General features: G+C 40.0%; 1 protein-coding gene across 2 annotated transcripts in view; it reads right to left on the bottom strand.

Annotated features, from left to right (window-relative positions):
• Positions 1-27954, bottom strand: part of CREB5 (cAMP responsive element binding protein 5) — a 251008-nt gene that overhangs the window by 153847 nt on the left and 69207 nt on the right. For both annotated transcript variants that reach the window (XM_015281825.4, XM_040695558.2), the window contains exon 5: positions 18846-19018. In XM_015281825.4, coding sequence (XP_015137311.3) covers positions 18846-19018 — 173 coding nt within the window. The remainder of the gene's footprint in view (positions 1-18845; positions 19019-27954) is intronic.

The following is a 27954-nucleotide window of genomic DNA, read 5'->3' as shown; positions in this document are numbered from 1 at the left end:
AGCAGGGTCACCATGTTTTCCATTCTGTCATCTCCAGTGGGTTGAGAACTGCTTAGCTGTGGCAGGCAAGAGCAACAAGAATTACCCAAATTTGCTTTCAAGCTGATGCAGACAGGTGCTTGACAATAGCTACCATTATTATTTTTTTTTAACGTCTACAATGGCAATTTACCACTTTTAGAAACAAATTATATATATATATATATACATCCTGTGCTTACAGTTACATCAATAATTAAGAGTCACCAGCATTTGTATCACAAATAGAAGTCTCCCTGTTTTCCTTTACATATAGGTAATTCCTGGTGAAATCAGGCATCTTTAGGTGGCGGCTGCCACAGGGAGTGCAAACCCAGGTACTTCACTGGAAGGCCAACACCAAAACTACAGGCTGATATTCTGACATCTCAGAGACATGTCATTCTATCTATTTTCTCTGCCATTCTTCTATAATAGTTTATTAGGTTCTGCCACCTGCTTAAAAGATCTAAGAAGCCACACAGCAGAGCTGGAAAGTAATGACAGTACAGAGAGGAGCTAATAGAATATTGCCACAATCGTAAGATCTTTTCTTCCTCCCACTGTTATCTGTTGAGTTTGAATGACTATGAGCCTCACAGTGTTTTCAGTTCTTAGAATAGTGACTCTGGAAAAAAAGTGACTTTAATGCTCCATTTAAAAAGAAAACTGACATTACTAGCCCTCACAGACACAGAGAAAACCTTAGCAGCATGGCTTGAAAACATGTCTTGGCATACTCCCACCGGATCAAAAAACAGATGTCAAACAGAAAAGGACACCTATTAACATTTTTATTAACATTTGTGCCTTATTCTAGATTACAGTAGTATTATTATTCTACAGTACAGTATTAGGCTTCACTTTTTTCTCATTCTGGTTAATTATTTCTACTACAGTAGCCATAAAAGACTCTAAATCAAGACTCCATTCTTTTCAAATTGCTCAGAAAATGAGTTTATCAAGGAAGGACAAGCCTACAATTCCCTCCCTTGTGTTCAACTTTGCTATCGCATGCTTTCTTCTATCTCTTTAGAAGGTATTGATTCATTCATCATATAGTGCATGTTTTCCTTGTTTTCTCCAGACTGGGTTATGCAAACTGTCTTATTGGCAGATAGAATCTGAGGAAGCTTTCCATCCTAATTCCTTTCATTAATGGAAAGTTATGAAATACTGCCAGTGTTCGTAGTGCTTGTGCAACAGATGTAAAATGAAAGTAATGCACTTAACCACTCTCCTTCCATGGGACAAGTTGAATTTGCAGTATGTAAAAGTGACTCTACCACTGCGAATTTTGGAGGCATATCCATGCAGACTATTTAAACTAGACAAAGTGTTTAAAAAAAAAAAAAAAGAGATAAGGTTTTCCATGTAGATCAACAGGAACTCCCTCTAACTTTCCTGAATAGAAAGGCTTCACTGAATTCCACGGCCTTTAGTGGACAGTCTGTGATGGTCTCAAGGGGTAGCTGGAAAGGTGTCTAGAGACTATGGGAAGGCACTGCATATGCTCTCACATCAGCAAACACTAGATTGTCCAGCAGCCCTTCAAAGTGGAACCTTTGTAAAATAACTTCCACCTGGTGCACTCCCTCAGCTAGTAGAACAGACTGCTCCAAGAACACCTCATGCCTTTTTCATTTTTAACAACCTATTAACAACAGATGAAGACTAACACCCTGCAAACAATTAATGCAGCCCAAGGCCTAACCAGAAAATCATTATTTCCAAGAAGTTCTAGTGACAGAAAGGCTACAGCAACCTTTGAAAGCTGCACCCACATCCGAACAACAACAATAAAACTCTGTGCTATTTTTCTTACCCCATAAAGTTGTCATCTCAGCATAGCTAAACATTTTAGCCCGTAAACATCCTTATGTGGTGAGGGTTATCAAAGAGGTCACTGAGAAGCAGCTCTCAAATTATCTAGAGTATTATCTATAGTCCTCAGATTTCCTGGAGCCCTTTCCATCTGGTTTAAGACGTGGTTATGTTACAAAGACACAGCTATTTCTTGGCCATTGCTGGTTTCCCTGATTTATTAGCTTATGCTAATGGATAAAGGCTAAGTGTTCAATCTAATCTGACCTTTCAGGCATGTTGGCTGTCAGATTGCCTTTGCTCCTTGCCCAGTCTATTTTACTGGGTGTCCCTCCAGGAAACTGTAGCAATATAAGGAGAGTAGATTACCTCCAAGGAACAAGCTTTTACTGTGCCCTCCTTGACTTCCAGTATTAGAGATGGAATACCAGGCTGCCTATTCTGGGAACAAGATCAAGCATGCTGCGCCAATGGGTACTGTCCCAACCCCCTCCCAGCAGGCATCCTTTCAAAGGTGCCCTTGATTGGACAGGTAATGGCCTGCACAGCATTTACACTACCTTGGGAACCTTCTTTAGCAGCTACTTATTTTTCATGCCAGCTTCTAGCTCAGTGACTGCCAGCCTCTCCATGCTTGCTTTCTTGAGGACTGCTAAAACAAGCAGTCCACACCATTGCCTTCTCCTTCGCTTACTGCAGATTCATAGAGGCTCCGTGATCAAGTTTTTGCTCAAATTAAAACTGGTATTACAAAAAATACGGATGTCTTTAAGTATTCAAAAATGAAGCTGTGAAGGAAGGTATCTCTAAAGATCAGTTTTCCCCATTTAAAAGCAGTGTATTCCCAGATTCCAGGTCGCTTAAAGACAGCCAAGCGTCTGCACCTCATCAGCAAACAATGGAAAAGAATCACGTAGCAGGATCCTGCCCAGTCGACATTTATTTAACCCTTAGTCACCACTGTTCTCTTCTCACTAGGCATCCTCTCATCTAAAATAGTTGCTGGGATTGCTTGTGTCAGAGAGTAAATTTTATTAATAGTTTCTCTGTTTATTGTCAAAGTCACTTTGTTGCACACTCATCTCTGGGCCAGCAGGTCAAGAAGTTCAAGTTCCCTAACAAGGCTTGGAGTGAATCGAAGTGCTGACTACGCACATTGGGCTTGAGAGGGAGGGAATATTCTGCACCAGCATGGACCCTGGCTTTTCTGTGAAGTCTGCTGTCTTCTCACTTCTTCCCCAAATATACTTCAAATAGAAATTTCTGAACCTCTTCTGCATTAAGTTTTCTGGAGGCAGAGAGTATAGACCTGGCTCTCTGCGCAGCCCTCCCTACTTCCCCGAGGGTCTCTAAAATCTTGTATCTGCCTGCCCATGACTGCTGCATGTATTACAACACTAGGAATGAAATGCTGCTTTGTTAAGCAGACGTTATTTCTTTAAAGTTTGGTAAAAGGACAGTGCAAAAGAAAGAAGAAAAAAATGAAATAGCAAGGTTGAGGTGAACACATTACCTGAAAGCTTAGTTTGGATTCTGTGTACTTGTAAGCTCTGCAGTAAGATGAATGTGTTGGGTATAAATTCAAATGTTGAGAATTGCACTTTGCTCCTTTCAAACAAGAGAAAGATATCCATCTGCACACACCATGCCATGCACCAGCTCCTGAGGTGGAAGAGCAACAAGGCTCACTCCCCATTGCTGCCCAGAAGGAAAGTGCACTCTGCCCCTGTGTCCCTCCTGAGGGATGGGCAGGAGGTAGAGCTTTAAGCATCATGGGGCACATGACCCCTGCATGGCAGGTACAGGGACTGAACCATTGCCTCAGATTAGCAGTAAGTAAATAGATTTGTGCTGGGAGAAGGAAAGAATGAAGAGGCCAAACTTCTTTCCATAGTTTGGAGTGATTACCGAACTGTCCAATAAAGGGGAAAGAAACGAAAGGGAAAGAAACTGAAAACGATGTTTTCTTTGGGCTTTCCCTGGATCTGACCCTTCATCTTTGCTAAGTGGAAACTTTAGGAATTGAACTCAGCCTTTCACCCATCACTTCCCTGCACTCAGAGAAAGCAGCAGATGGGTAAGAATGGAAAAGCGCTCATGCTCAAGTGTTTCCAAATGTTTCACAGTCAACGCATTTATCAGTTCTCACCCTCCACCCTATCACCACTCCCTCCACATAAAATCAGACACTGAGCTCAGGCATCCAGGCGAGAAGGAAGCCTTCTGCCTTCATAGAAACCTGCATGTCCCATCGCAATGTTTCTCATGCATTAGGTCTCAGTCAAGACAGCTTGCCAGAAGGCACTGTCAGAGAGGTGCTGAAAGAGATGCAGTTCAAAGATTTCCCAGAGAGCCAGGTCATTCAATGTGGGAACCAGGCAACCGTGCTTTCTGGGCTCACAGACATAGGAAGCTTCAGCTAGGCTGAAATGAAGGATTAGCAAAGCTATTCTCCCATCGTATCCCCTGCCTTCGATACAAAAACAGCAGTTACTTTCCACTCCACTCTGTGTGCAGAACAAGGATGAAATATGATATCTAAATTATCCCCAAGGATGCATCTGCTGAAAAGGAAGGCACGAGCCAGATCATCCCTTGTGCTCATTCTTTGTCACAGTCTTGAATTTTGCATCATTATAAGGAGAGAGAAAACACACTAATTCCTAACACTGCTTATGTTTCAACGAGCACTGCTATTAATCATTTAGACTCCCACTATTTATTATTATATTTGGATAAGTAAAATTGCCAATAGTTGAACAAAGTCAGCCCACACAAAAAAAAAATACTATGCAACTGAGTGTTGCCTATTGTCTATTTATGTACTGTGCAGAAATAGTAAACCAGCATGGGTGTATGAGAAGTGATCGTGCTTAGAAAGAGCCATAGGACAGCGGATATAGAGCTCACAACTACAGGCTGCAATGCTGCAGCACCACTTTGCTGACGGCGACTTGAATGGCTAGTTGTGTGGCCTTCTCATTTCAGTGCTCTGGGCCTGGGTCCAGCCCCACTTCCACTCTTCTATCTGCTTTATACAGACACTGCGAAGAATCATTTCTTTATGTATCAATGAAAGCATAAAACGGAGTTTAGAACCTTTCATTAATCTCGTTATTTTCAGAAGGAAAATAACTGCCACAAGCTGCCTTACAAAACACAGATTTTCTCCTTTCAAAGTAAGCCTATTGTTGCTCCTTGTACAGCCAAAAGAGAACAACACTGGAATAGCTACTAGCCCCAGCTCGTATGCTTCTGCACCTGTAGGAGATGTCTCTCTCCTATTTTCAGTATCTTTCTAATCCTTACATTCAGAGGAAAATCTCAACTACAGGCCCCAACAACTCTCCAACAAGAGCAAACATGATTAAAACTAGAAAAGAAAAAAAAAAGGAAAGGAATATTTGCTGGGACTGAGATACCTCTCCCAGAGAGCCAGCACAAGCATCCTGAACTACCCGCCAAGCTCAGTATTAAACAAAAGTGAGAGAGCAGGGTGTAGATTCTTTCCCATTCTGATGTTTTGGTTCCCATCTGTAGAATGATATCTACATATCTGTTCAGATGGATATTTTCTTCCAGTCCTACCATTTCTGACAAGGGGCCACAGCAGTCCAAGCTCCCCACATTAACACCTTAAAAGAGCTTGCACTTCAGGAGCAGTGCATCAGTCACTGATTAGGAATGGTGATATAGCCAGTATTTCTTTAAAGAAAAAAAGTTTTTTGTAACATCTTCAATTGAGATTTAAAAAATAGTAATTTTTTTTTACATCAATATAGATCTTTCCTCTTTAATGATTTGCCACTGGAAAGCAATCATGACAGCAGATCTTCAAGCTGTTCCCCACAGAGAGGGGGAGAGCCCTCCTGAATGCTATTTGAGTTCCATGTCCCAGGGAAAGAAGAGCAATCACAAAAATAATCTTGGTGATGCACAGCCTTAGGGTTTCAGTGAGGCTAGACTGAGAGCCCCATGCCAGAACTTGCTCTCCACCACAAGCCCCAAAATCTTATGGAAAAGAGGGGTTGCAAAGATGACGGAGCAGCCAGCTCTGCACCAGGAACAATGAGGAAAGCTGCTGCATGGACACATCAGGACAGCTGCTGAAGAAAATGAGCTGTATCCACTCAGGACAACAGTTGTAGGATGGAGCCAGGAAGCTGGGCTCAGCTGCTGATGGCCAGGTGGCTCTGTGCCAAAAACCAGAATGGCACAGGATTTGCTTTTCAGTGTCTTGGAGATGCAAGGAAAGGGTTGGGGCCCTAGGAAGTTCTTCCGCTAGGACAGAATGCAACACAGACAACAGCTGTTGGCTTGATCGCCTTCCCCAATGCCAGGAAGACCTCCCAATGTCCTGGAAAATTGTTGTTATGAAGGAAACAATGAGAAGACTGATCTACTGAATGGTCTGAGTACTAACTAAGCCAGCCATTTTCTTCCCCCTGGATGCAAACAGTATCATTCTCCTGAAGTTAAACAAAGCATTTAGGCACACTTGGCACTGCCACCTCCAGTCCAATATTCTGAAGGCTTCAGGACTCTTTGTTCAGAAAACAGAGGAACTAAACACATACCAGACTGCACCAGCCGAATGCTTGCTCCATACATAACGCCTATCTAATGTCAGCGAGCGGAGAGTGTTCGTGAATGAACACGTCTATTGGTTTTCACAAAAGGGACTGCAAATAAAACACCTATTTTTCTTATCCTCTCATACTCATGGCCTTGCTCTGCCAAGTATTTTAAATGTCAGCTCCTCAGAATTATCTCAGAGCTGTATGACCAATCCCCAAACTATGTGCATCAGTGGGAATAGCAGTGGTTCCACCGCACATCCAGACTTACTCTTACACCACAAATAAAAGCCTGTGGGTTTAGAACTGCTTTTTAAACAAAACATTTGCTTTAAAAGATAAGACAATGGCTATTGTAGTGCTAAAACCTGAAGACAAAATTACTATATATAATGTAGTTTTTAGATATATCACTCATTTATATTTCTTTAAGCAGTAAAAAAAATTGGCTGTAGTTGCAATCAGTCTTAATTCATTCTTTATTGCTGCTCTGGTTCCGTGTTATTCGAGCTGGTTTAACTGTTAAAAGCGTTTCAAATGTTCACATGGTCTGCATTAGGTTACAGAATAAAAGTAAGTACAGCCCACCAAATGTAACTTTCTGAAATGTAAACCACATGAATTTGATTTCTTTGTGGTACAATTTTAATTGGGTTCAGAGGTCCTTCGGTCTTACCTGTCTATCTGCTCTCTGATGGCCCGACTTGATAAAGCTAATACAAAGAATCTGCAAATGTGTTCCAAACTGATTACTCTCAGTTACAATACATGGCTTTATTCTTGACAGTAACGACCCTTTAGTCTAGTTTATTTTGAGGCTGCAAGTCTGAACCCTGGAGCCACCACTGAACTGGGAATGGAAGAGTCACAACTTCTAGTAAAAGATCACGTCCCCTTGAAACTCTGCAAAACTAGAGGACAAGAAGGGATGAGCATCTAGCAACAACCTTAGGTGCTCTTGTATCTTAAAAAACTTGCAGAAGCATGTGCACATACACACAAATGCCTTATGCTGTCACATCAAATGTCAGACAAAAAAAAAATGTATCCGAGACATGGCACAGGACACAGAAGGAACTGCAAACAGAAACTACAACAAAACCTGAAACCTTCCAAGACTGATCTTCACCTGATTTCAGATTGTTGGGTTTGGTTGGTTGGCTTTTTTGTTTGTTTGTTTGTTTTTTATACAATACCTTGGGTTGCCTTAATGACAGTGACTTCTCATTTACTCACCAACTATGCCTTTCTGGAGTGAAGTGGCATTACCATTGCTTCCCACCCAGAAAACTGCAACACAATTTAGCAACAGTAAGGAAGGCACTGTACAACGGGACTTCATTTTCCCACCTTGCGCCCCGTGACCCAAACTTGTAAACAAAAACCTATCCCAACTTGTGGGAGCAGCTCTGCTAAAATTCAGCATTAAGCAGACAGCTCAGAAGAACTGTAGGGAGAAAAGGAGTAGCAAAAAAGCCCCTGTGCTTACCTAGATTGCTTTCTTGTTTTCAGAATGCACAGCGTGGATTTTGAAAAAGTGGCATGGAAAGGATACACAGTTCTCATAATTCCTTGAAGAAAATGTCACAGAAAGGACCAAAGTAGACCCAGTAATACAGTGATAAACCCCAATACTGAAAATTACTTAACTGAAACTTCCACTGCAATTCATAAGTTTCGGTCCAGAAACTAAATCATTAACAAGTAAAAACATTACAAGCCATCATCTATTTCAGATGAATTGTCTTATCCCCACTGAAACACACACACACACACACAAAAAAAAAACCCTTGTAAAACCAATGTAATAAACTTTTTCAAGTTAATATTTTTCATGCTTATGCCCCGAAACTGTTGCTGCTTTTGTCATTTTTCTATAGTTCTATTAAAAGGCACTCTTCTTCACTGGTGGAACTGTTCTCTCTAGCTATTTCCACCACTGAACACACGAGCACTAACAAATGAGGTCCCTTAATTAGTTCCAGGTTTTTCCAATAAGCAGTGATGGCTATACAGCTTTCAACTCTCTGTACATCATACAAATAACAAGGCAGGGCCTGTAAACATAGCAGGGGTGTCTCCATTTTTCTGTTCATATAATGAGCAAGCAGAAGGAGCAAGAAGGAAACATACACTCGGTAGTAAGTTTTTATTGTCAACATAGTTTTTTTGGCTTGCAGTCATTTACATTGTCATCAAGGACACATCTTAACAGCTTCCCAACTTGGTCATAAGGAACACTGAATATTCTAAGGATGTTTCTAAATTGACTTTTTTTCTTTGAGGTTTAAAATGCTTTATTTTATTACTATTTATTTTTCTATTTTTTGCTCCCAACTTGTTTTATTTTGTATAACAATTTTTTGCTTCCCCCTACATTTATGGATTCTGCTTAGGCTCAGTATTTCTTCTAGCATCTGCCTCATAGGAGTTAAGGACCCACAACTCTTGATGTTACACTTACATGCAGCAGAAAGATCCACACTCCTACGCTGTATATAGAAGACCATACTGGAAGGGACACCAGTTTTCACAGATAAATATATTTTTACTTTATGGCTTCTGAACGAACTTTGCTAATTGTGTTTTATATAGATTTAGAATTAATCCTTTGAGTCACAACTTTCTTACTGAAACAACAGAATTATATAGAAGCCAGGGGAAAATCTGGAAGCAAGAATGGATTCTACCCTGTTGTGGAGCCCAGAATCCCTATCTTTCTCCACATCAAATTAGTATAGCATAAAGGGAACTCAATGAATGCATTCTCCCAGCTTTCTTTAGTAATTCACATTAGAAATATTATTCAGCTTCATATTTTACTTCCCCACAGGTCACAAACAACTCAAAGGCATTCTAAGTCTCCTTTCTCTGTGGGCCTGGGATGGACTGCGGGGAAAGAAGAAATTAAGTGAGGCTAAAGAGGAAATTAATTGTAAAGAAGTTTTCCACAAGACCCTTCCTTTCATTGGACGCAATAACCAGCTCTGATTTCACATGTACAAATCATATATCTTCAGTACATATTAGTTTAATACCTGTGCCATGTAACCTCCAGCAAACGGAACCACTTGAAACAAGCAAAAACTGAGAGTATTATGTGAGAGAAATAATAGGAAGTTGGTTCAAAATTGGTCTTATTTATCAGTTCCAGCTCATTTCTTCAAATCAGTAACTCATCAGAGTCAGCCATCCATTACAGCCTGTTGATTTTAACTGAGTTTATTGTTTGACTGAATATCTGAAGACTATTGATACTTTTTGTCACTTTCAGAATGCTTATTTATTTGTACCACCCCAAGAAGTTGCATCAACAACTTGCAGGGATAATGAATTAATCAAGTCCAGCTTATCTAAAAAGAGTCTCCTTCAGGGACAGTCAGATGTTCATGTCTCCAGTTGCCATTGCCAGCAGTAGTGCAAAAGCACTTAGTGAGAACACAAGCATTGCCCATAAGCGTGTCAGAGAAGATTTCCCTGCACAGCTCTCTCCAGGTGCTCCACGACAGCACCATTCAGATCTGTTCATCCTTCTTCCTATGCAATACATGGAACAACCTTACAGTGTGTTACAAGACATGGACATATGGTATGAGAAACCACCTGTCAGGAGATAGAGATAGATATTCACTTTCTTCCTGGCTGCATTCCTTTAATACCAGAGGCATCAGAGACATCACCTTGCACTTGAAGTGCAGTGGCATGGCTGCTCTCTAGACACCAGAGACATAAGTTTCTGTGGCTGTTTATGAGGGTGGATAGTGATAGGACAAGGGGGAATGGCTTTAAACTAAGACAGGGGAGGTTTAGGTTAGATATTAAGAAGTTTTTCACACAGAGGGTGGTGACACACTGGAACAGGTTGGCCAAGGAGGTTGTGAATGCCCCATCCCTGGAGGCATTCAAGGCCAGGCTGAATGTGGCTCTGGGCAGCCTGGTCTGGTGGTTGGTGACCCTGCACATAGCAGGAGGGTTGTAACTAGATGATCACTGTGGTCTTTTTCAATCCAGGCCATTCTATGATTCTACGATAAGTCTGAGATGTGAAAGCAACATCTGGCATATGAGGACTGATACACAGAGAGACACTTCAGTCAGTATGTTGTATAAATGCCCAAATACAGATATGAAAATGGGTGCTCATAACAGCACGAGCTCCAAGGCCAGACAACAGAGAAACCCAACTCTTTATTCTTCAAGAAACTTCTCATGATGTTCTCTATTTATGTTATTTTTAGGTCACCTTACTTTTAAAAGTGGAGTCATTTTATCTCAGCCTGGAAAATTAGACATTTCTGGGAAGAATTAAAATATATATAAATTTAAAGACATCCAGCCACTAAGTAAAAACATTTAATGCCAGCAAAGGCAAGAAGTAGTACAGATTTCTAAACAACCACTGAATGTTCTTCCTGGAAAATGGTGAATTCCTCAACATGTACAATTATTTCCAAAACATCAGCTTGGACTTGAACCTGTGCCTGGCATCTTTAGGGAGCAGTATCTCTGACTCTTAGATGTAAATAAACACTCTCAAACCCCCCAGGAGCTGAACAAATCATTCAGAGCAACAGCTCTACTGAGAAGTCAGGATCAACATATCTGATCAGCTCCAGAAAACTGCAAGTTTTTTAAGATAATTTATAAAGCATGAAAGTTAGCATTTGCATAAAATAAACTGTAGGGTTATAAACGTTAGGAAAAAAAAATGTATCTAGAACCATTTTGTGCTGTGCTTTTTTTGTAATCTCAAAAAAGGAAAAAAAAAAGAGACAAGGACAGAAAGTGAAAAAAATATGAGCAAGGAAAGGGAGAAAAGAAACAACGTGCACAATCTTTTTTTTATATCTAACGTTTGATACATACACACTGTGCCTTAATTTGTAGTTAAAGCCATGAATGTTACTCGGTGTCCTAATGTTTACAGCACTGGTCAGCCTGGATTGCTATGGTTCTAAATTAGATAAAAGTACTATAAATATAAATCAGAATTCCCCAGGAAGTATATGCAATTCTATAAAGATCGTCAAGCAAGCCAGAGATTTGGATTCTGCTCATTTGGAGAATTGTCCATTGAAAACATTTATTACCTTGCCAAGTTTTTATGGACCCTATCAGAACAGCTGCGATTCACTTCACTTACAGCAGAGGAAGCTGGTAATAGCTCAAAGATTGCCCCCTTCATTTCATAAACCAATTAGGACCTGGATCCTACAACTGGACTAACACAACTCCCTCTTTTTTACTGGCAAAATTCCACTTCATTTATATGAGCTCAGAATAAAGGTCTCTGTTGGCAGAATACAGATGCTCATAACAGTAAATGTTTCTAAAGCACGTTCTCTAATTTATTTCCTATTCCGAGGAACACTCTTCCTGCACTCAAAGTGAACACTTCTCAGTCTACCTGCTGGTTCTACCTAATCACCACTTCCTTGCTGATCTGGGCAGACTGTTACTAGACATTGCTCAAAATATATACCATACCATTGATTTCTAAACTGAACTCATCAATTAATAGGGATGTCTACTTTCACAGATAGTAAAATCATCTACATGCATTGTCTACAATTTCTGTGTTTGTCCACAAGCACTTGTCATTGCTTTTCAGCCAACTTCCAGCTTCAAAAAGAAAAAAAGTAATCATTAACACTGTTTTTCACTAACCGTTTTACATCCCTTTGAAAGAATTCAAAAAATACACTGACAAGACAAAGCATTTAAAATTGAGGTTTCTGTTTACCACAGTGATGCCAATTCCCTTTTTGAAGCAGACACAGCTATCACCTGTTAGTGAGCAATGACATTTATCATAGTTGTTTGTACATAAAGTGCTTCACTTTTTAGTCACTCAGTCACTTTGCCACCTTCACCAAACATTTAAGCCCTTCGCTGAAGTGACATGGCATGATGGAGCATCTCTAAAGGAGTTTTTTTCTCTGGACCTTGAACATCATTCTCTTAATAAAAAAAAAAATTAAAACCTTACACCAAACAAGGCCTGCATTGTTTTAGTTAGTGTTTTATTGCAGCTTAGTTACCTGTCAAACATGCTGACACTTGGATAAAACACACACTGGAACCACGCATCAGGGAAGATTAAGTGCAAACTTGTGATGAAGAACAGAGCTATGTGATTTGGCTGTGCAGAACTCTAATGATCATTTCTGGTCTAGGAAAGCTTGATCTGTTGCATCAAACCCACTGCAACTCTGAGATCCTCTTCTATCCGAAAATGATTTTACATCTGTTTCAGTTCAAAGAGTCATATAAATCAGAATATCTGACTATAAATTTTGATGACACCTTTAAAGATGATTTATACACTGTGTATAATATATATATACACTGGAGGTACGTACATAAGAGATACTAACCACTAAAACTAAGCAATGAATGCTATATTCTCTGTATATCATATTTAAGTCCTTATCTATGAAGTCCTATCTTGAGGGCTAGAATTCCTCACCAGTGAAGAATGACTGAGAGACCTGGGCATGTTTAGCTTGGAGTAGAGAAGTTTCCAGGGACACCTCATTGCTGCTTTCTAGTACTTGAAGGGAGCTTATAACCAAGGGTGGAAGTGCCTTTTCACATGGTCTGATAGTGATAGATCAAGGTGTAATGGCTTCAAACTGAAAGAGGGGAGGTTTCAGTTAGATGTTAGGGAAAAATTCTTTACACAGAGCGCAGTGCGGCACTGACACAGCTGCCCAGAGAAGTTGTGGTGCCCCATCCCTGGAGATACTCCAGACCAGGCTGGATAGGGCCCTGGGCAGCTTGATCTGGTGGGGGGCAGCCCTGTCCATAGCAGGAGGTTGGAACTGGGTGATTTTTAAGGTTCCTTCCAACCTAAGCCATTCTATGATTCCATGATTTACTCTGATACGAGAGTCAATCTGTGCCTGTGAAAGCTTGGTATTTCTATTCAGACACAGTTATGGGAGCAGTCACCTATTCTGACTTTGCTCTCCTATGGTTGGACAAATTTTCATGATCCATTCCTTAGAAAACAATAATATAGAAATTCTCTATAATGTGGCGTCACTATCTGTCTGAAACAATCATCAGGAGAGAGATGTCTACTTTCTCTTCACAGCAAAAGATGATAATACAAAGCGTCAGTGGCCAGGAAGTCACGCAATATCCTTGACACAGTTTTTATTGTTGCTATGAACAAGTAATGTTTCTAATAAGCTTAGGACTTTTGTTAAATAGAAAGCACAGAACATGCCATACCTCATACATTAATAACTTTAACCAACACGTATAACTACCATGTAGTTTCCAGGATAAGAGTTGACTTCAAAAGTCAAATAAGAAGCACACTAAACTGCCTCCATTCCTGGCTGACAGACTATTTGTTATATAGCTAATGATCTTCCTTTCAGTCCCCTGAAAGTCATCTTGATATATGGCAGTACTTCCAACCTCTCCCCAGTCCTTACAGCAAGAAACAGGTTTTGGGAGGGCACAAGAGAATGTGCTTTGGGATACAGGAGATGTCATTAACAATCACTCCTTTGTGCTGTGTGTGAAACACTGGTTCTGTTTTTCCTTTTTCCTCCTGACTCAGCAGTGTCAGGAGAGATTGAGTCAGCAGCTCCTGAACATGTCGATGTAAACAGCAGGGGAAACTGGGGAGCAAACAGAGCTTCCCAATGTCACACACAGACCAGCATAGCTAAGTGTGCAGGTAAACATTTGGCTGGCTGCTGCCCAAGGCCACAAGAGAAGAAATAGCTCAAAGGGATCTATCTATCAGGCAATGTTTTCTCCCACATCACTGTTGACTAGCCATCAGCTAGGAGACAATTTGTTTCTGCAAATGGCTCACTTGTAATAGCTTCCTAGGAAATGTACCTGGGGTTCACAGTTTTGTGGCTGTTGTGCACATGTGGCATGATAGGATTCCATGGTAAGGTTGGCTGAGGCCAGTGTAGTAAAAGGAAAGATAAAAAAATGTTTATTGGCATAAACAAATAGAATAAAAAAAACGCAGAAGCATTGAAATAGGGAATATAGCTCCAACCTCCAGTATAAAGACAAAAATATATATATTCTTGGACAGAACAACACTGTTAGATGCTTTCTTTTCCCACCTCTTCCTTTTCCTCCCCTTCCACTGATCTGCTGGCTGTTCTTACAGCCAATGCTACAGAATTGACTTGATCACATAGTCGAGAGAACATTTAGTACATCATCTCTCCCATTTTCTCCTCACCTCACAACATGTTATGGTGCTTCAGTTCACATACATGAATTGGAACAGAAGCATTTATCCCAGGCTTCCTGGGATTATAAACTGGAAACAAAGAGATATGTATGGCAGCATGAGAGAGGAGAGGAACAGGAAGGAAATGCATAGGTGTTAAAATCCGTGCTGCACATGGGGACTAAAAGGCTGCCCCCTCCCATTGGTACCATATTCTTCAGTACATAAAGGAACCAAAGACATCTCCAAAGTTCCTCCTGTTGCCTTCTCCTACCTGCTTGCATTTCATCAAATATGGTTGCAATTTTTTCCTTCTGATGCTGTGCCAAAAGACCATCTTATCTTGATTAAAATGCTCTGCACCACTTTGAAAACAGATAATCTGCATCACATGGTTAATGCTCTATGTCCACTTTGGAGTCTGAGTTCACTGAAGCTGGACTCACATCTCCCTCTGCCTTAAGTACAGTGTTAACAACTTTCTGGATCTGTGACAACCATGAATCCTCCTGCATTCCCTTTTAGCTATAGAGCTGTACCAGTGTGTTTCAAGCTGGAACGATTACTACTTGTTACGTCTGCTACTAACTTGAAAAACAGCAGCAGTTTACTTTCTCAGTAAAGCAGAGATGTCAGGCTGCAACAACCTAGAAAGCCCTCACAGGTTTACAAGACACCTTACCTAGCAAAAGGTATTCTCAGATAAAACAGAGTGCTGCGTTGGCTAATTTGTCTAACCATAGTTTTCAGACCCATTGCTGAATGCTTTGTCACTGAAAATAATGAATTTGCTTTTTTTTAAAGAGAGACAAACATAGCTATCATACACACTAATTCAGAGTCCTGTATCTTTAGCTGATTTGGCTTATCTGCCTTTCTATACCTTTGACAAATGCATGTCTCATATCATTTTTTTCTCCCCTTCCTCCCCTCCATATGCCTTACTGCTTTTCCTCCATGTATCTTATCTCCAAATGATGTGCTATTAATCAGCCAGAGACACCCTTCACTGCTAAGTGTTCCTCAACTGATTTTTCATCAGCACAAGTAGTTACTAGTTGCAGCATTCCTCCCACATGCTAAAAACTTGGTGGGGGAGGGAGGAGGGGTGGCCAGGAGGCTGCCTCACTATCTAAATACTATCTCAGACCTTTTTGCCTATCCACCAGGTTGCTGCAACCACGTTGCTGCTTGCTCTCCATCAGGTATATGGCAAGAGGAAAGTGGGACAGCACCCTGTCTTATTTTTTAACTTATTACTCTTCATGCTCTTCCCTTTCTCTGATTAATCTGGCTGGATGCCTGTTCAGTAGTAGCTGAAGCCTAATACCTGAAACAATGTGTGTATGTGCACTGTGCCAGTAAGGCTTGCCCAGGAGCACTCATTCTATCATGTTTTCCCATGCCTGGTGTCAATATCTCATTTTATAGGCAGTCCCTCAGAGCCAGAGTAGAAGACAGGAAAAAGAGAGGTATGGAGAGAAAGGGAGGGAGGAGAAAGGAAGGGAAATTGATATCCCTCAGGAACTTCAGCTGCTGCAAACTCACCCAATGCCTCCCCCATGAAGCGAGCTGTGTGGGGGCACAGGTGGGTCCCATTCTCTGTTACTGGAGCACAGCCTATGAGCAGGGTCTCAATGAAGACTTTCATTGCTGTTCCCTGTTTTCATTGGAGTAAGGCCATCACAAACATTTGCAGGTGGCTTGGCTGTAGTCTGACACTAAAATATTTGTGGCTGTGATAAAAATCAGAATATTGCTACAAGATGGTTCTATATAACCTTTAGGGCTTGATCCTGCTCTTACAGAACTCGGTGCTCCAGTTGCTCTCTGCTGTTTTTATTGCTCACTAAAAAGGCCATTCCTTGGCACAATTCTCCATGGTAAAGACTCATCTACCCTTTGGGGCAACTTCAGATGTCTTAAAAAAGAGGGAGAGCCCAACCCAAAACCACTTACTTGAGCACCTCAGAATTTGGGCTTGTTAAATAAATAAATAAATAATGGACCATCACAACTTTTTAAGACCAAACTAAAACCACCAAACTTTGCAGAACTCATAAACATTTTCTGAATCCATCTGGATTTATCTTCAACTGCCTAATATTGAAACCACTGTCAAGCCCATATTCCCCACAATGATTCTTGGATATAATTCTTAGCACATTTAGAAGGATAAGATGAAGATAAATGGAAATGACAAGATATGTTCTTTGAATAAATAAAGCAGACACCACAGGGAAAAGACTGAAGAAAAAGAAGACAAACAGGGATGCTCAACAGTTTGGCAAGTAGATGAAGTCCAAAATGCAGCAATTATCTCCTAGGACACACCATGAAAAAAAAAAAACAAAACCTCCTAGGAAGAGGGAAGAATGGGGAAGGGAGTGTGCTGGAGGTCATACCATAAGTCTCATTCACACACCAGCTCACACAGAGACTAAACACTGACAGTTGTCTCCTAATAGAGCAGCTTTAGACTCAGAGTTTGGAAACATTTGTGGGAATCAGTCACATGGAGAATTAAGATATGTCATGACAAAAGTTTCCCAAACGAGACACTCAGCAGTGACTAGGAAACAGACCTTTTTATCCTCAATCCTTCCAACTCTGGAGATCCTAATCACCATGGCCCTGAAACAATGCAATCCTAAAACCTGACTGGCAGGGTCTTGCAAAACCACATGCAGTTTTTTCCTCATTATATAGAAACAATTGTTTGGAAGCCAAACAAAGTCTCCTATAAAACACCTCATTACTGTATTAAAAATTGGTTGGGTTTTATTCTTGTTTTTGTTTTTAATTATGATCATTATTACCACTAGACCTATTCATTCACAATTAGAACAAGAGTTTTATCAACCTTAACCCAGATAATGGAATCAGCTGTTTTTCTTTCTAAAAGTGGAAAATAAACTGTTCCTTACTTCTCCCCTCTGTCAGCCCATCTTCAAACAGAGCAGGACATGTGTAAGATAAAAACTTTTGGTTTCACAAGTGAAAACTATTGCACTGAACACGGTGTTTTGTTGATACATAACATGTATGAAAGCACAGCTATCAGATATTTTTACCACACCCATACTAACTGATTTATGTGTTAGTAACCAAATCCTGAAACAATAGGAAAAGAGGAAGTAAAAGAGCCTTGCCAAGAGAACTGGTAAACTGGAACTGTGGATGGGAACGTTGTTGTGTGTAAAACACTTCTGGAGCAGTCAGTGCTGCAGCCATCCCTGCCACCAGGGCTGGGAGGTGAAGAGCCTAAGATCTGTATTCTGCCTCAGCCACAGAGAATCTTGAAAGAAAACTGAAGACTAACTGGACTTTGAGATTTCAGTGCCAGGATTTCACTTTTCGGTCTTACTCCGAAGAAACAGCAAGCTGCTCATCAATTATTTAGACAATGACTGGAGATGGAGACTGCCTTTGCACTTATCATATAATGGATGTGACCAAGTTACAAATGACAGTTAATGAATCTAAACTGCTGCTTCATTCTCAGTCCACTGATTTATCTTTTTATCCATATGTTTTCATGCATAAAAAAAAGTCTAAATTCTGAGAATTGTGTGACAAAAAAAAAAAAAAACCATACCCTCAAACTGTCTGAACAGTTTCTGTATAATTAAAAGTGAGTTATCATGATTTATGAAGACCTCATGTCTGCTGGAAGTAGACATTCAAGCCAATACAGTGAGCATCCATACTGTCAATCTGGGGGAATAAATTCAGATCTGTAGTTGCAAACCGCTCACAGAGGTCTTTGTGCCAAACTCTGTTTATCCTAATGGACTTTTTTTTTTTTTTTTCTGGTAGCCTTCTTCATATACGCCAAGTACCTAAACCCAGAACTCCTGCTGAAAGAAGTGTAATGATCAGCTTCAGAAATTCTGCATCTGCCTGCCCAGAACAGTTAAAGGAACAGGAACCTTGACTGTAAGCAGATTTTTTAATTTTTTTTTTTAAAGGAGAAAGTAAGACTTTCCTACAAGTACAGCACTCTGCCCCTGCTGAACCGAATGGACAGGTCTGTAGTAGATGTCATGTTGTGGCTGTTTCCCCACAGGAATGTATATTAAAGTGATTCTTGCTGCATGCTGGCAGGATCAAGTGCAAACTCCTTAGAAACCAATAGGACAACATCTTGTCCTACATGCAAATGCTGGATCCAGAAAAACAGAGAAATGAAAAAAGGGGAACAGACTTACCCAATCTGTCGATTTGTGGAAGGTGCTTGTGTAATGACAGAACTGGATTGCGGAGATGGCATGGCTTGCTGAATCACAACACTGGTGTCGTGGTTCGGCATCCTTGTATTTGTCAGCTGGTGAGATCCAGGTCCCGCCATTGCTCCTCCAACTGTGTTATGCATGGAGATATTCTGTGAAAGGAAGGAAAAAGGAAGATTGCAGACAAAAATGTATATTGTTTGTGAGTCCTATCAGACAACAACTAGAAATCTGGAAGCATAAACAATATGAGAAGTTATTGACTCCTAGCAAATCCCAAATCAATACATATTTTTGTAATAAACAACAAAGAAATGAAAAATAATTATTTGCTTCTACTGGGCAGTATGAATGGAAAAATACCTGCAAGTTGACTAATCTCTCTTCTGTGATTCTGACATATGATTTATAATGGGGACATTTAACACACATTCTTTTGGCTGAATGTGATATATGTTTTGTTTGAAAATGACTTCTGTGGTGAATGCATGGCACTTTGATTTACTGTGCGGGTTGTTTACTGTGTACTAGGTCTGCTTAGACTGACAAGCAGATCAAGCTTTATAGTCCTGAAGTAACAAGCAGTACGTAGTATATCATGAAACAGCCATTTCTAATAGCCTACATATATTTTGTAGAGCAATAATATTCCAAAGGTCTAGAATAATAGCACCGTATTTTCACATGTGTAACCTTTGCTTCAGGTAACGGAGCCCTTCAAAAGTTCTTAAGAAAAAAAAATTACAGATAATTAATATCTACAAAGTGAACACACCACAGGAGAACAGGATGATACTAAGGAAGGAACTCTGGAATTAAACTTGTCTTTTATTATCCCTACATACACGATACACACTGTTGCTAAACCACAGGGTTTGACTTGGCCTGCATTTAAAAACAAACAAAAATCTCAAGCCAGAGATAACCCACAGTGTATGCATATGAAAAATACAGAAATCTTAATAGTACTTTTTTTTCCTACCAAGTATCAACATGTGGCTTTTTAGCAGCAAGAGGAAAAGAAACTTTCCATTGCCACCTAATGCAAGGCTGAGAATAAGGGGAAAAAAAAACATCTTTACACCCACACTCTATGACCAAGGCTCACTTCTTGACCATTGCAGTACTCAGGATTGAAAACGCATGTTAAATTTCATTCATAATTCCAACTTAAGCTACAGTGTGTTTAGGAAGCACGCAAAATACAAGACAGTGATAGAAAAAGCTGGTAAAAAAAAAAATGGAACTCAAATCTCTGCTCAAATGTGGGGGACAAGCAAGATAAACAATATATTGAATTCCATAGCTAAACAAAAAATTGGATTTTGAACCAAAACAAGAGCAAGCCCTTTGAAATGACATTCTTCATGGAAAACCATACAAGCCATAAAGGTTCTACACATGGTAGTCCATAGCTGTCATTCTCCTATCTCCCAATTCATTTCTAGATAGATAGATAAATAGATAGGTTGATTTATTGATGGATTGACTGATTGATTTTAAATAAAGAAGCAGAGGAACTGCCTACAGCTACATGGTCAGATTACTCACCCATCTGAGCTCTTGTTCTAAGAAATAATTTACACAGTATGAATCAGGTCCAGCAGGAGGATAGCCAGTATTCACTTTGGAGCATTGATTGTAAGAGGAATTCAGATCAAGGACTTTAACTACAGTTTTTCATAGCCCAGTAATATATTATGACCATCAGGTAGTAGGAGAGAATGAACTTAGATATATTGCATCTTTTCCAAAATAAGTTCCCCCTGACCTAGCACATTCCTATAAAAAATGTCTCTTCTTCAACGGATTTGTGTTTTCTGATTAAAAAAAAAAAAAAAAAAAGACGCCACAACAAAATAAATCACAGCCACATCTACTTCAGGATTCAAAACTGGCAGAATTTAAAGATTTAATTTCACATTCTTGCTTTCCTAGATTCAGTGTTCCCATTTTCTTTTCTTAATTTTTACCCTTTTCACCTATGATTTCAGACCTCTCAAAAGTGTAAGTGGTTTGAGTTACATAGGTATGAAAAATTTTGATAGCACACAAGACATTGTAATTGCTAGCTTACATACTTGTGATGCTATCTCAAAATTTTAGCCAATTCCAATACACTATTTCTTCAGCAAGTAGGCTGAACTTGGGAAGCAAAAACAAAGTGAAAACTTGTCAGTGCATTCACATGTCCGTTCTTCTTAGTAATGCAAGTGGTGGTGTTGGGTAGGAGCTATACTTAGTATATACAGAGTTGCCAAGAGAAAGTCTAAGATTTCCCAACAAAACGTCAAACTGCGCATGACTCTTGCATTCACAGGAAAGGGATTTGGCAGTCTCAGAACAATTTGCATTGGTAAGATGCTTGTGAATTTGCAGAGAAGTTCAAGCAAGTTCGTATCCGAATGACAAGGCCTACACTCTGAAAGATGGCAGGAAGATAATGCACAACATCTCTGACCCTAAGCCTGTCTGATTTGGTCATATGGATCACAACATACAGAATGACACTAAGTCACCAGCACATCAAGACTAGGACCCATTGCACGCATGATGCAGATGACCTTCAAAATTCTTGAAACGGTCTTTTGCATCACGTGAGTTCTGAGAGGATATGGACACTGTAGTCCAGGCATGACTTTTGGCTCTTATGGAAGAAGGTAAAATTCACCAGCACTGACTGAAACACAGACCTTTACATCGCAGTTATACAGTTATTCGAGTAGGCTGCTTGTACTTTTAAGGAGTTCTACACACTCTTCCACCAGAGATCCATGAATAACCTCTCACTTTAACTGCCCTTTTCATTCTCTTCCAGCTCTTGAGATGATGGTTAAGATGAGTTCCTACGAGGTGGGGAGCTCCCATCACACCAGTGGGGAGGAGCTGTCAACAGAAGCCATGACATAGAGCTTTCCTCCTGCTCTGTGCATACTCAGAGAAAATATGACATCTGAAGTTTTCTCAGAGGCCTTCATAACTGTCCTTGAAGACGTCATATGAGCTTACTACTATTATTCATTTTATTACAAGTGGTGTTAAGTGTTCACATAGGGAACGGGCCACTAATGACAGGAACTGAGAATTTATTTCCTCTAGGAGTAAGTTTCATACCACACCAAAGTTCCCAGCCACTCCCACTGAAGCAGAAACTAGGATTATGACACTAAAGAACTTATAGAAATGCTCCCTTTGCCAGTGTGCTTATGCTATACACTCCAGCAGTATTTAACATTCAAGTTAAAATAAATAATGTGGAGAAAAAAAAAAAAAACATCCACAAGCTGCTTAGATGTATTCATTCTCAACCTTTCCAACTGCAAGAGGAAAGGGAATAGATCATCATCAGCTTAACTTCTCACCAGTTTGAGAGTATTTCTCCTTTTAGCTTCAATCAAGAGAACATTTAAGCATTTTTCTCCCACATGCAACCATTTAACTTCGGATAGGCGATGCTTTTTTTTCTTTCTTTCTTTTTTTTTTTTTTAAGGTTAAAAACTTCTTAAAGTCATGCTTCCATGCGCTCATGGAGAGAATTACACATCACTCCACAAGAACACACGCCCTGTTGGCAAGCGCAGCAGAGAAATGATGGCTCTGTAGACATAGGCAGAATACACCCTATGGCTCTGGGCAGTCACCGTTTCTGCTGAACCCTGTCTCTTCCAGGGAAACATCCAACCATTTTACAGCGTTACCCATAATCACACATCCCCATCTCCTGAAGGCACAGGATGAAGAATATGGATCAACCTGGTACTATCCCTTGGCATATTCTGAGTTTCAGACTGTTTGTTGTGCTTTTAAACTATGAGAGCTAGTTTCTGAACTGAAGCCACCTTATATTCTCCTATGATTCTTTCTTAACGAAGTTTAATGAAAATTACAAATACAAACTGATAAGTCATTCAGGTTTGTTCTGAGAGTTCTCAGATCAATAGATCCGAAACCTAAAACCAATAATACAGAAAGACCATTTTCCGGACTATTATAAAAATTCTGAAGTCAGAAGGTATTTGCTGAGGAAAAAAAAAGAGAGAGAGAGAGAGAGAGAGAGAGAGAGAGAGAGAGAGAATCCAATGGATCTAAGTAAAGACAAAAGCATCTTTCTGCACTTTTTTCTATTTTCTGCAAAAAATCATTTACCTCTGCTTACTCAAACAGCAACTTTAAATATTTTTCAAATAATTCAAGAGAAATAGCGTCAAATTTATGACATAATAATAAAGGAAATGATGGGCTGAATATGGGAAATAACAGCTCATTTCAAAATTATTTGAATCGTATAGAGACTCTTGTCAAAATTACTGATCCTTTATGAATTCTATCCTGACAAAAGAGAAAGATGGTCTCAAAACAAAAGTTACCAAATCTCCCCAGAAACAGCACTGAACAATTTTCTCGTTATTCAAATCAATATGAACGGAAAACATCCTCACACCGGTTCATCACAACTATTTCACTATTTCATCCACTACTAACATGCAACATCCCAACCACCCTAAGCTTAAAACTAAGTGCATTGCCCACATAATACCAATAAACACAGCAGAGGATCTGGGGGAAAGAAAAACAAGGTAATAACAAAAAAAATCAGGTTACTAAAGCAGTTAAAGGATTACAGAGGAGGGAAAAAAAGTGTATTACAAGGATGTAAATTTAAAAAAAGAAGGATCATTGTGCAAGAGATGTGTGAGAGGAAGCTTGCTGGAGAACAAAATGCAATACTTTTTATTTTTTTAAACTGTAACATCTGTATGGCTTGAATGAGAAAAAGCACTAAGGCAGGGAAAGGACACAGAAAAGAACTATTGGAAAATGCTGTGCAGTAACACTAAGCACAGGGACAAAGCACTAGGAAGATCTTATCCCAGACTACTACAATCCATTTAACTTTCTCATTTAGCGAGAGGTACGAAGCCACTGAATGGGGCTGACACATGCCAAAGGATCTATTTCTCAAAACACTTCAAAGGCAGGCAAATGCTCACACGGCAGCTACCTGATAGAATTGGCACATTTAAAAAGCAAGCAAACAAACAAAAATAAAGCAGGCATGATATGTGCAGAAGGACTCTTCCCCACCCCCAGGTCTCTTTTGGCTGCTGCTTCCCCCATGTTCAACATAGCTCACCATCCCCTCAGTGCAGGGACTCAGAGGGCAGGAGCACGGAGAGTAACCCCGAGCACCACTCAGTCAAATGTTATCAGGCTGATCTCCTTAGGGGTAAAAAAAAATTTAAGAAAAAAATTAAACTCTTTACTCAAAAATGACAAGTAATGACAGGCAGATGGGGAAAAAAGGGAAACATTGCCCTCCCTGAAATCATAAAGCTTTGAATCTCTACTTATCAGTCTCTGCCACTGGATTCCAATTTTTTGGATCAGAGACCTCTGTCAACCCTCTGAATTTCTCACAGACCACTCCGTACTCTTATCATAAATTGTGTAATTAAGGCAAGATGACTCCACAGAGCAGCTGCAGATGACTTACCACAGCTTTGCGACCACCAGCGGTTCACAGGCCAGAGTTTAAACACTGCCCACATACTGCTTTAGAGCACCGTGGCTAGAATTTCCTGACAACAAAGATAACATTTCTAAAAGCATCTAAGGACTTAGGCTGCCCAAGTCCTTTTTAAAAAATGTCTTTGGTATTTTGAAGCCTTAGTGGATAATTAATATTAATTAATAGGTCAAGCTGGCAGGAGCTTTGTAAAATTTTATCCTAAATATCTGCACTCAAAAATGGAGGGAAACTTTTTTTTTTCCTTTTAAGTTAATATGAATTATTCTTTAATGTAGACGTAATGTTGCTACTGAAGAGGCACAAAAACAAACAAAAGACTTTCATAAGTAGCTGTTTCATTCTCTTTATCCGATTTTCTTTTAATAGCTCTTGTTATGTTATCAGCAAGACTTTCTGAGATACACTGAGTGATTCAAATGCTGTCTCATCCCATTAATCCCCAGCAAACTGTGCAGTGCTGCTGAAAAGCATGGCACAAGAAGCAGGACAGGCTATGAAGTGTTAAGCCAAGCCATCTCAAGGCTGCGGCAGTCACCACCGTGCCTTGAAGTCCACAGGGCCCATGTAAGCACTACAAATCCCCTTAAGACCGTTGCCTTGCGGGTGACAGCCATGCACAAAGTAAATGCAACACAGCTGACCTCTGATGTACCTTTCCACTTTGCCTCTACCCCTCAGTACCTGAAGTGCAGTCACCTCCTCTGCTCTCTTCCTTCCACCTTCTGAGTAAAATGCATATGAACTTCTTGCAGGGTCTTGTTAAGTCTCCCTGCCTATCCACCACTTTGGCTGCTGGTTTAAACAAACGCTCTGACTCCTCTGATATTATGAACAAAAAGCAGGGGATCTAGAATTTTTGGTCTTTTATCTTAATTTTTGTGACATGATCTAATTACAGACATTCAGTGGTGCCCTCTAATTACCAGAAGAAATGAATACTGAAAGATGACCCTTGTCTTCCAGGATTCCCTCCCCTCTTCCCCCACTACCCTCCTCATGCCCTCTTCATCATGCCTGTTTCAGGCTGCGCTTTTGACACACCAGGCCTTCTTTACACACACAGCAAGCAATATGTGCCATGTACCAGATGTATCCACGATAAACGATTCACTAGAGGAAAGAAAAAAAATGTGATATAAAGGAAATGCAATGAACATATTTTAAGGGACAAGGAAATTTTGGAAGACTGGTGTCACCAGAGTTTGAAAGGGAATAGTTTCTCTGTGGGAAAAGATGACATCAGATTGCATGCTTATGTCTTGAAGTTTCCTACAAATATCTCGCATTTTCCTCAGGGTTACTCGTTTCAGATACAATTACTTGCCCAAGATAGATAGCAATTTAAGCATTACAGCACAAAGAGCTTCTTCAGTTCAAATAAACGTCAGTAACACTAAGTGTCCATAGCCTCGTTTGGGTCAGTGTAGCAGCGCAAAATGCCTCAATATGTCCCATCCTGCTAATTGGGAGGCTGCAAAATAGGTGAATCTCAACTGGCTGCTTAGTCCTATATAGTTCCTGTCATACTTTATGCAAAAGCCGTAAACTGACTATTTTGTTTTTTCCAAGTTGCCTATTGTGACTTTTATAAACAGGAACCTGGCAGCATGTCAATGGTGCAAACTGATTTCCTTTTCTAAATACAATTTTAAAAAGCAAATAAACAAAGTTATGCCTGCTAATGAAACATTATATGCCATGCTGGAGCTAGTTTTTCTGAAGCGTATTCTCTAGAGCAGATGGAATACCAATAAACACAAAGCAGCAAACCCTTTCATAAAGAGTATGTTTAGAAGAAAATACGTTCTCCATAGAACTTTGTCTAAGGAAAAACTGGCTTATATCTGTGACATTATCTTGGGGATCCAACTATGGTCCCATTAAATTGCTGTAAACAAGGGAGCTTGCCATGAATCTCAAATGGAGAAGGACTAGTAAGAAACTTTGAAAGCAAGAGAGAGATTTGCCAGTACACTTACTAGGTGCAATTCCTAGAGGCCTCAACTGAAATTAAGGCCTTATTGTGTGGAAAACTGTATAGACACATTGATGGGATACACTTGCACACAAGCCTTACAGTCCAGAGACAAAGCAAGGAAAGAGAAACGAGGAAAAAGCAGTATGTGTAGCCAAAACTCAGGACTCAACGGAAGGGGTCTTTTCTCCCAGTCCAATGTCTTACCCACTGCTTTGCACAGTTTCTCTATATCTTATACTTGACCATGGATCCCGAAAAGAAGGGTGTTGTTCTGTTGGTGGTGGTGATTTTTTTTTATTTTTTTAGGAAAAACAAAAGACAGAAACAGTATTATAAGCTTAACTCAGATTTATTTTCCTGCATTATCATTTAATTTCTGTTAATTGGAGACAATGCACATATAAAATAGGTACTCAAAGAACTTTCTCAAAGTAGGTTCATGTCAAGTTTTGAAGGAGAGGCAATTAGACACCCAAAAGCAGCTGCCAGATTTGGAGGCCAGTGAGAGGGTAGTTGGAAACCTGGCTTTCCTTTCTTTATTGTAAGGAGTTTTGTTTTTATCCATCATGAAACAGAAAGCTGAGGGGGAGGGCAGCAGTCCTCCAGCAACTGCTTTAAACAAGCCTTTGATAACACTAACTGAAAGCACTAGGCTTTTCAACATTATGCAAACCATTTATAATCTGTTAATAGCAAATTCCCAGAGACAGCACTTTGGCATTTAAATTTGTTATATTTTATTTAAAGCTTCTTTGAAATTCTCATCATTGATTTCACTGGCATAAGTTATTGGCATCATGCATGAGTTACAGCAGTGGCTGCTTGACTGCATTCAGTAACTAGAACATTTTTTTAGACAGAGCACTTGGTAAGGGAGAGCAAGGATGGTAGCAACAAAACAGCCAGTGATTTTCCATTCAGTCAGTTTCAAGCAGAAAACCAGCAGGCTTAACTTTTCTGCTAAGAAGTCAAGTGGAAATGCTGCTACCTTGGTAATAAAATACACCTCCAAAATATTCTTTTTAACCCACATCCACTGCAACAGTTATGTTGGGCCTGGCTGGCTAGTTCTACGTGGAGACTAACACAAACTACTGGGAAGAGCCCAGGAGTCAAGGTGGTGGTATCAAAAAACATCCAGACAGAGCATCTGCTTCATAAAAGGTGTCATAGGTCCTACCAGTGGTTTGGGTTGGCAATTGAACTGGTAGGAAGCAAATAGTTTTGATCAGTGCAAATTATACAAGAAACACCAGAGCATCAAGCCAAGTTAACCAAGTTAATGCACCAAACCTTCTGCGAGGTAAGGACAATGGCAAACAAGCATTCTGCGGCATCCACAACTGTTTCAATCAACTTTAAGCTGACATTTCAGGAGACAAGAACTAGTGCAGTCTAGATCTTGGACTGAAAAGAATTTAGAGAACTAGGTTCATTATTTGGAAGCAGTTCAGGCAGTTACCTTCTGTAGCTGCAGACAGACATGATAAACAACCGACAAGAGCAGAAGAGCAAGAAACCAACAAGGGTTCTGGAAACAGCAGGGTTTATTGTCCACAAAGGCGTGCAACTTTGATCTG

The sequence above is a fragment of the Gallus gallus genome, chromosome 2 (genome assembly GCF_016699485.2).
Source record: "Gallus gallus isolate bGalGal1 chromosome 2, bGalGal1.mat.broiler.GRCg7b, whole genome shotgun sequence".
Classification (NCBI taxonomy): Eukaryota; Metazoa; Chordata; class Aves; order Galliformes; family Phasianidae; genus Gallus; species Gallus gallus.
The sequence above is the reverse complement of the archived record's forward strand: the minus strand, read 5'-3'. Positions and strand labels throughout refer to the sequence as shown.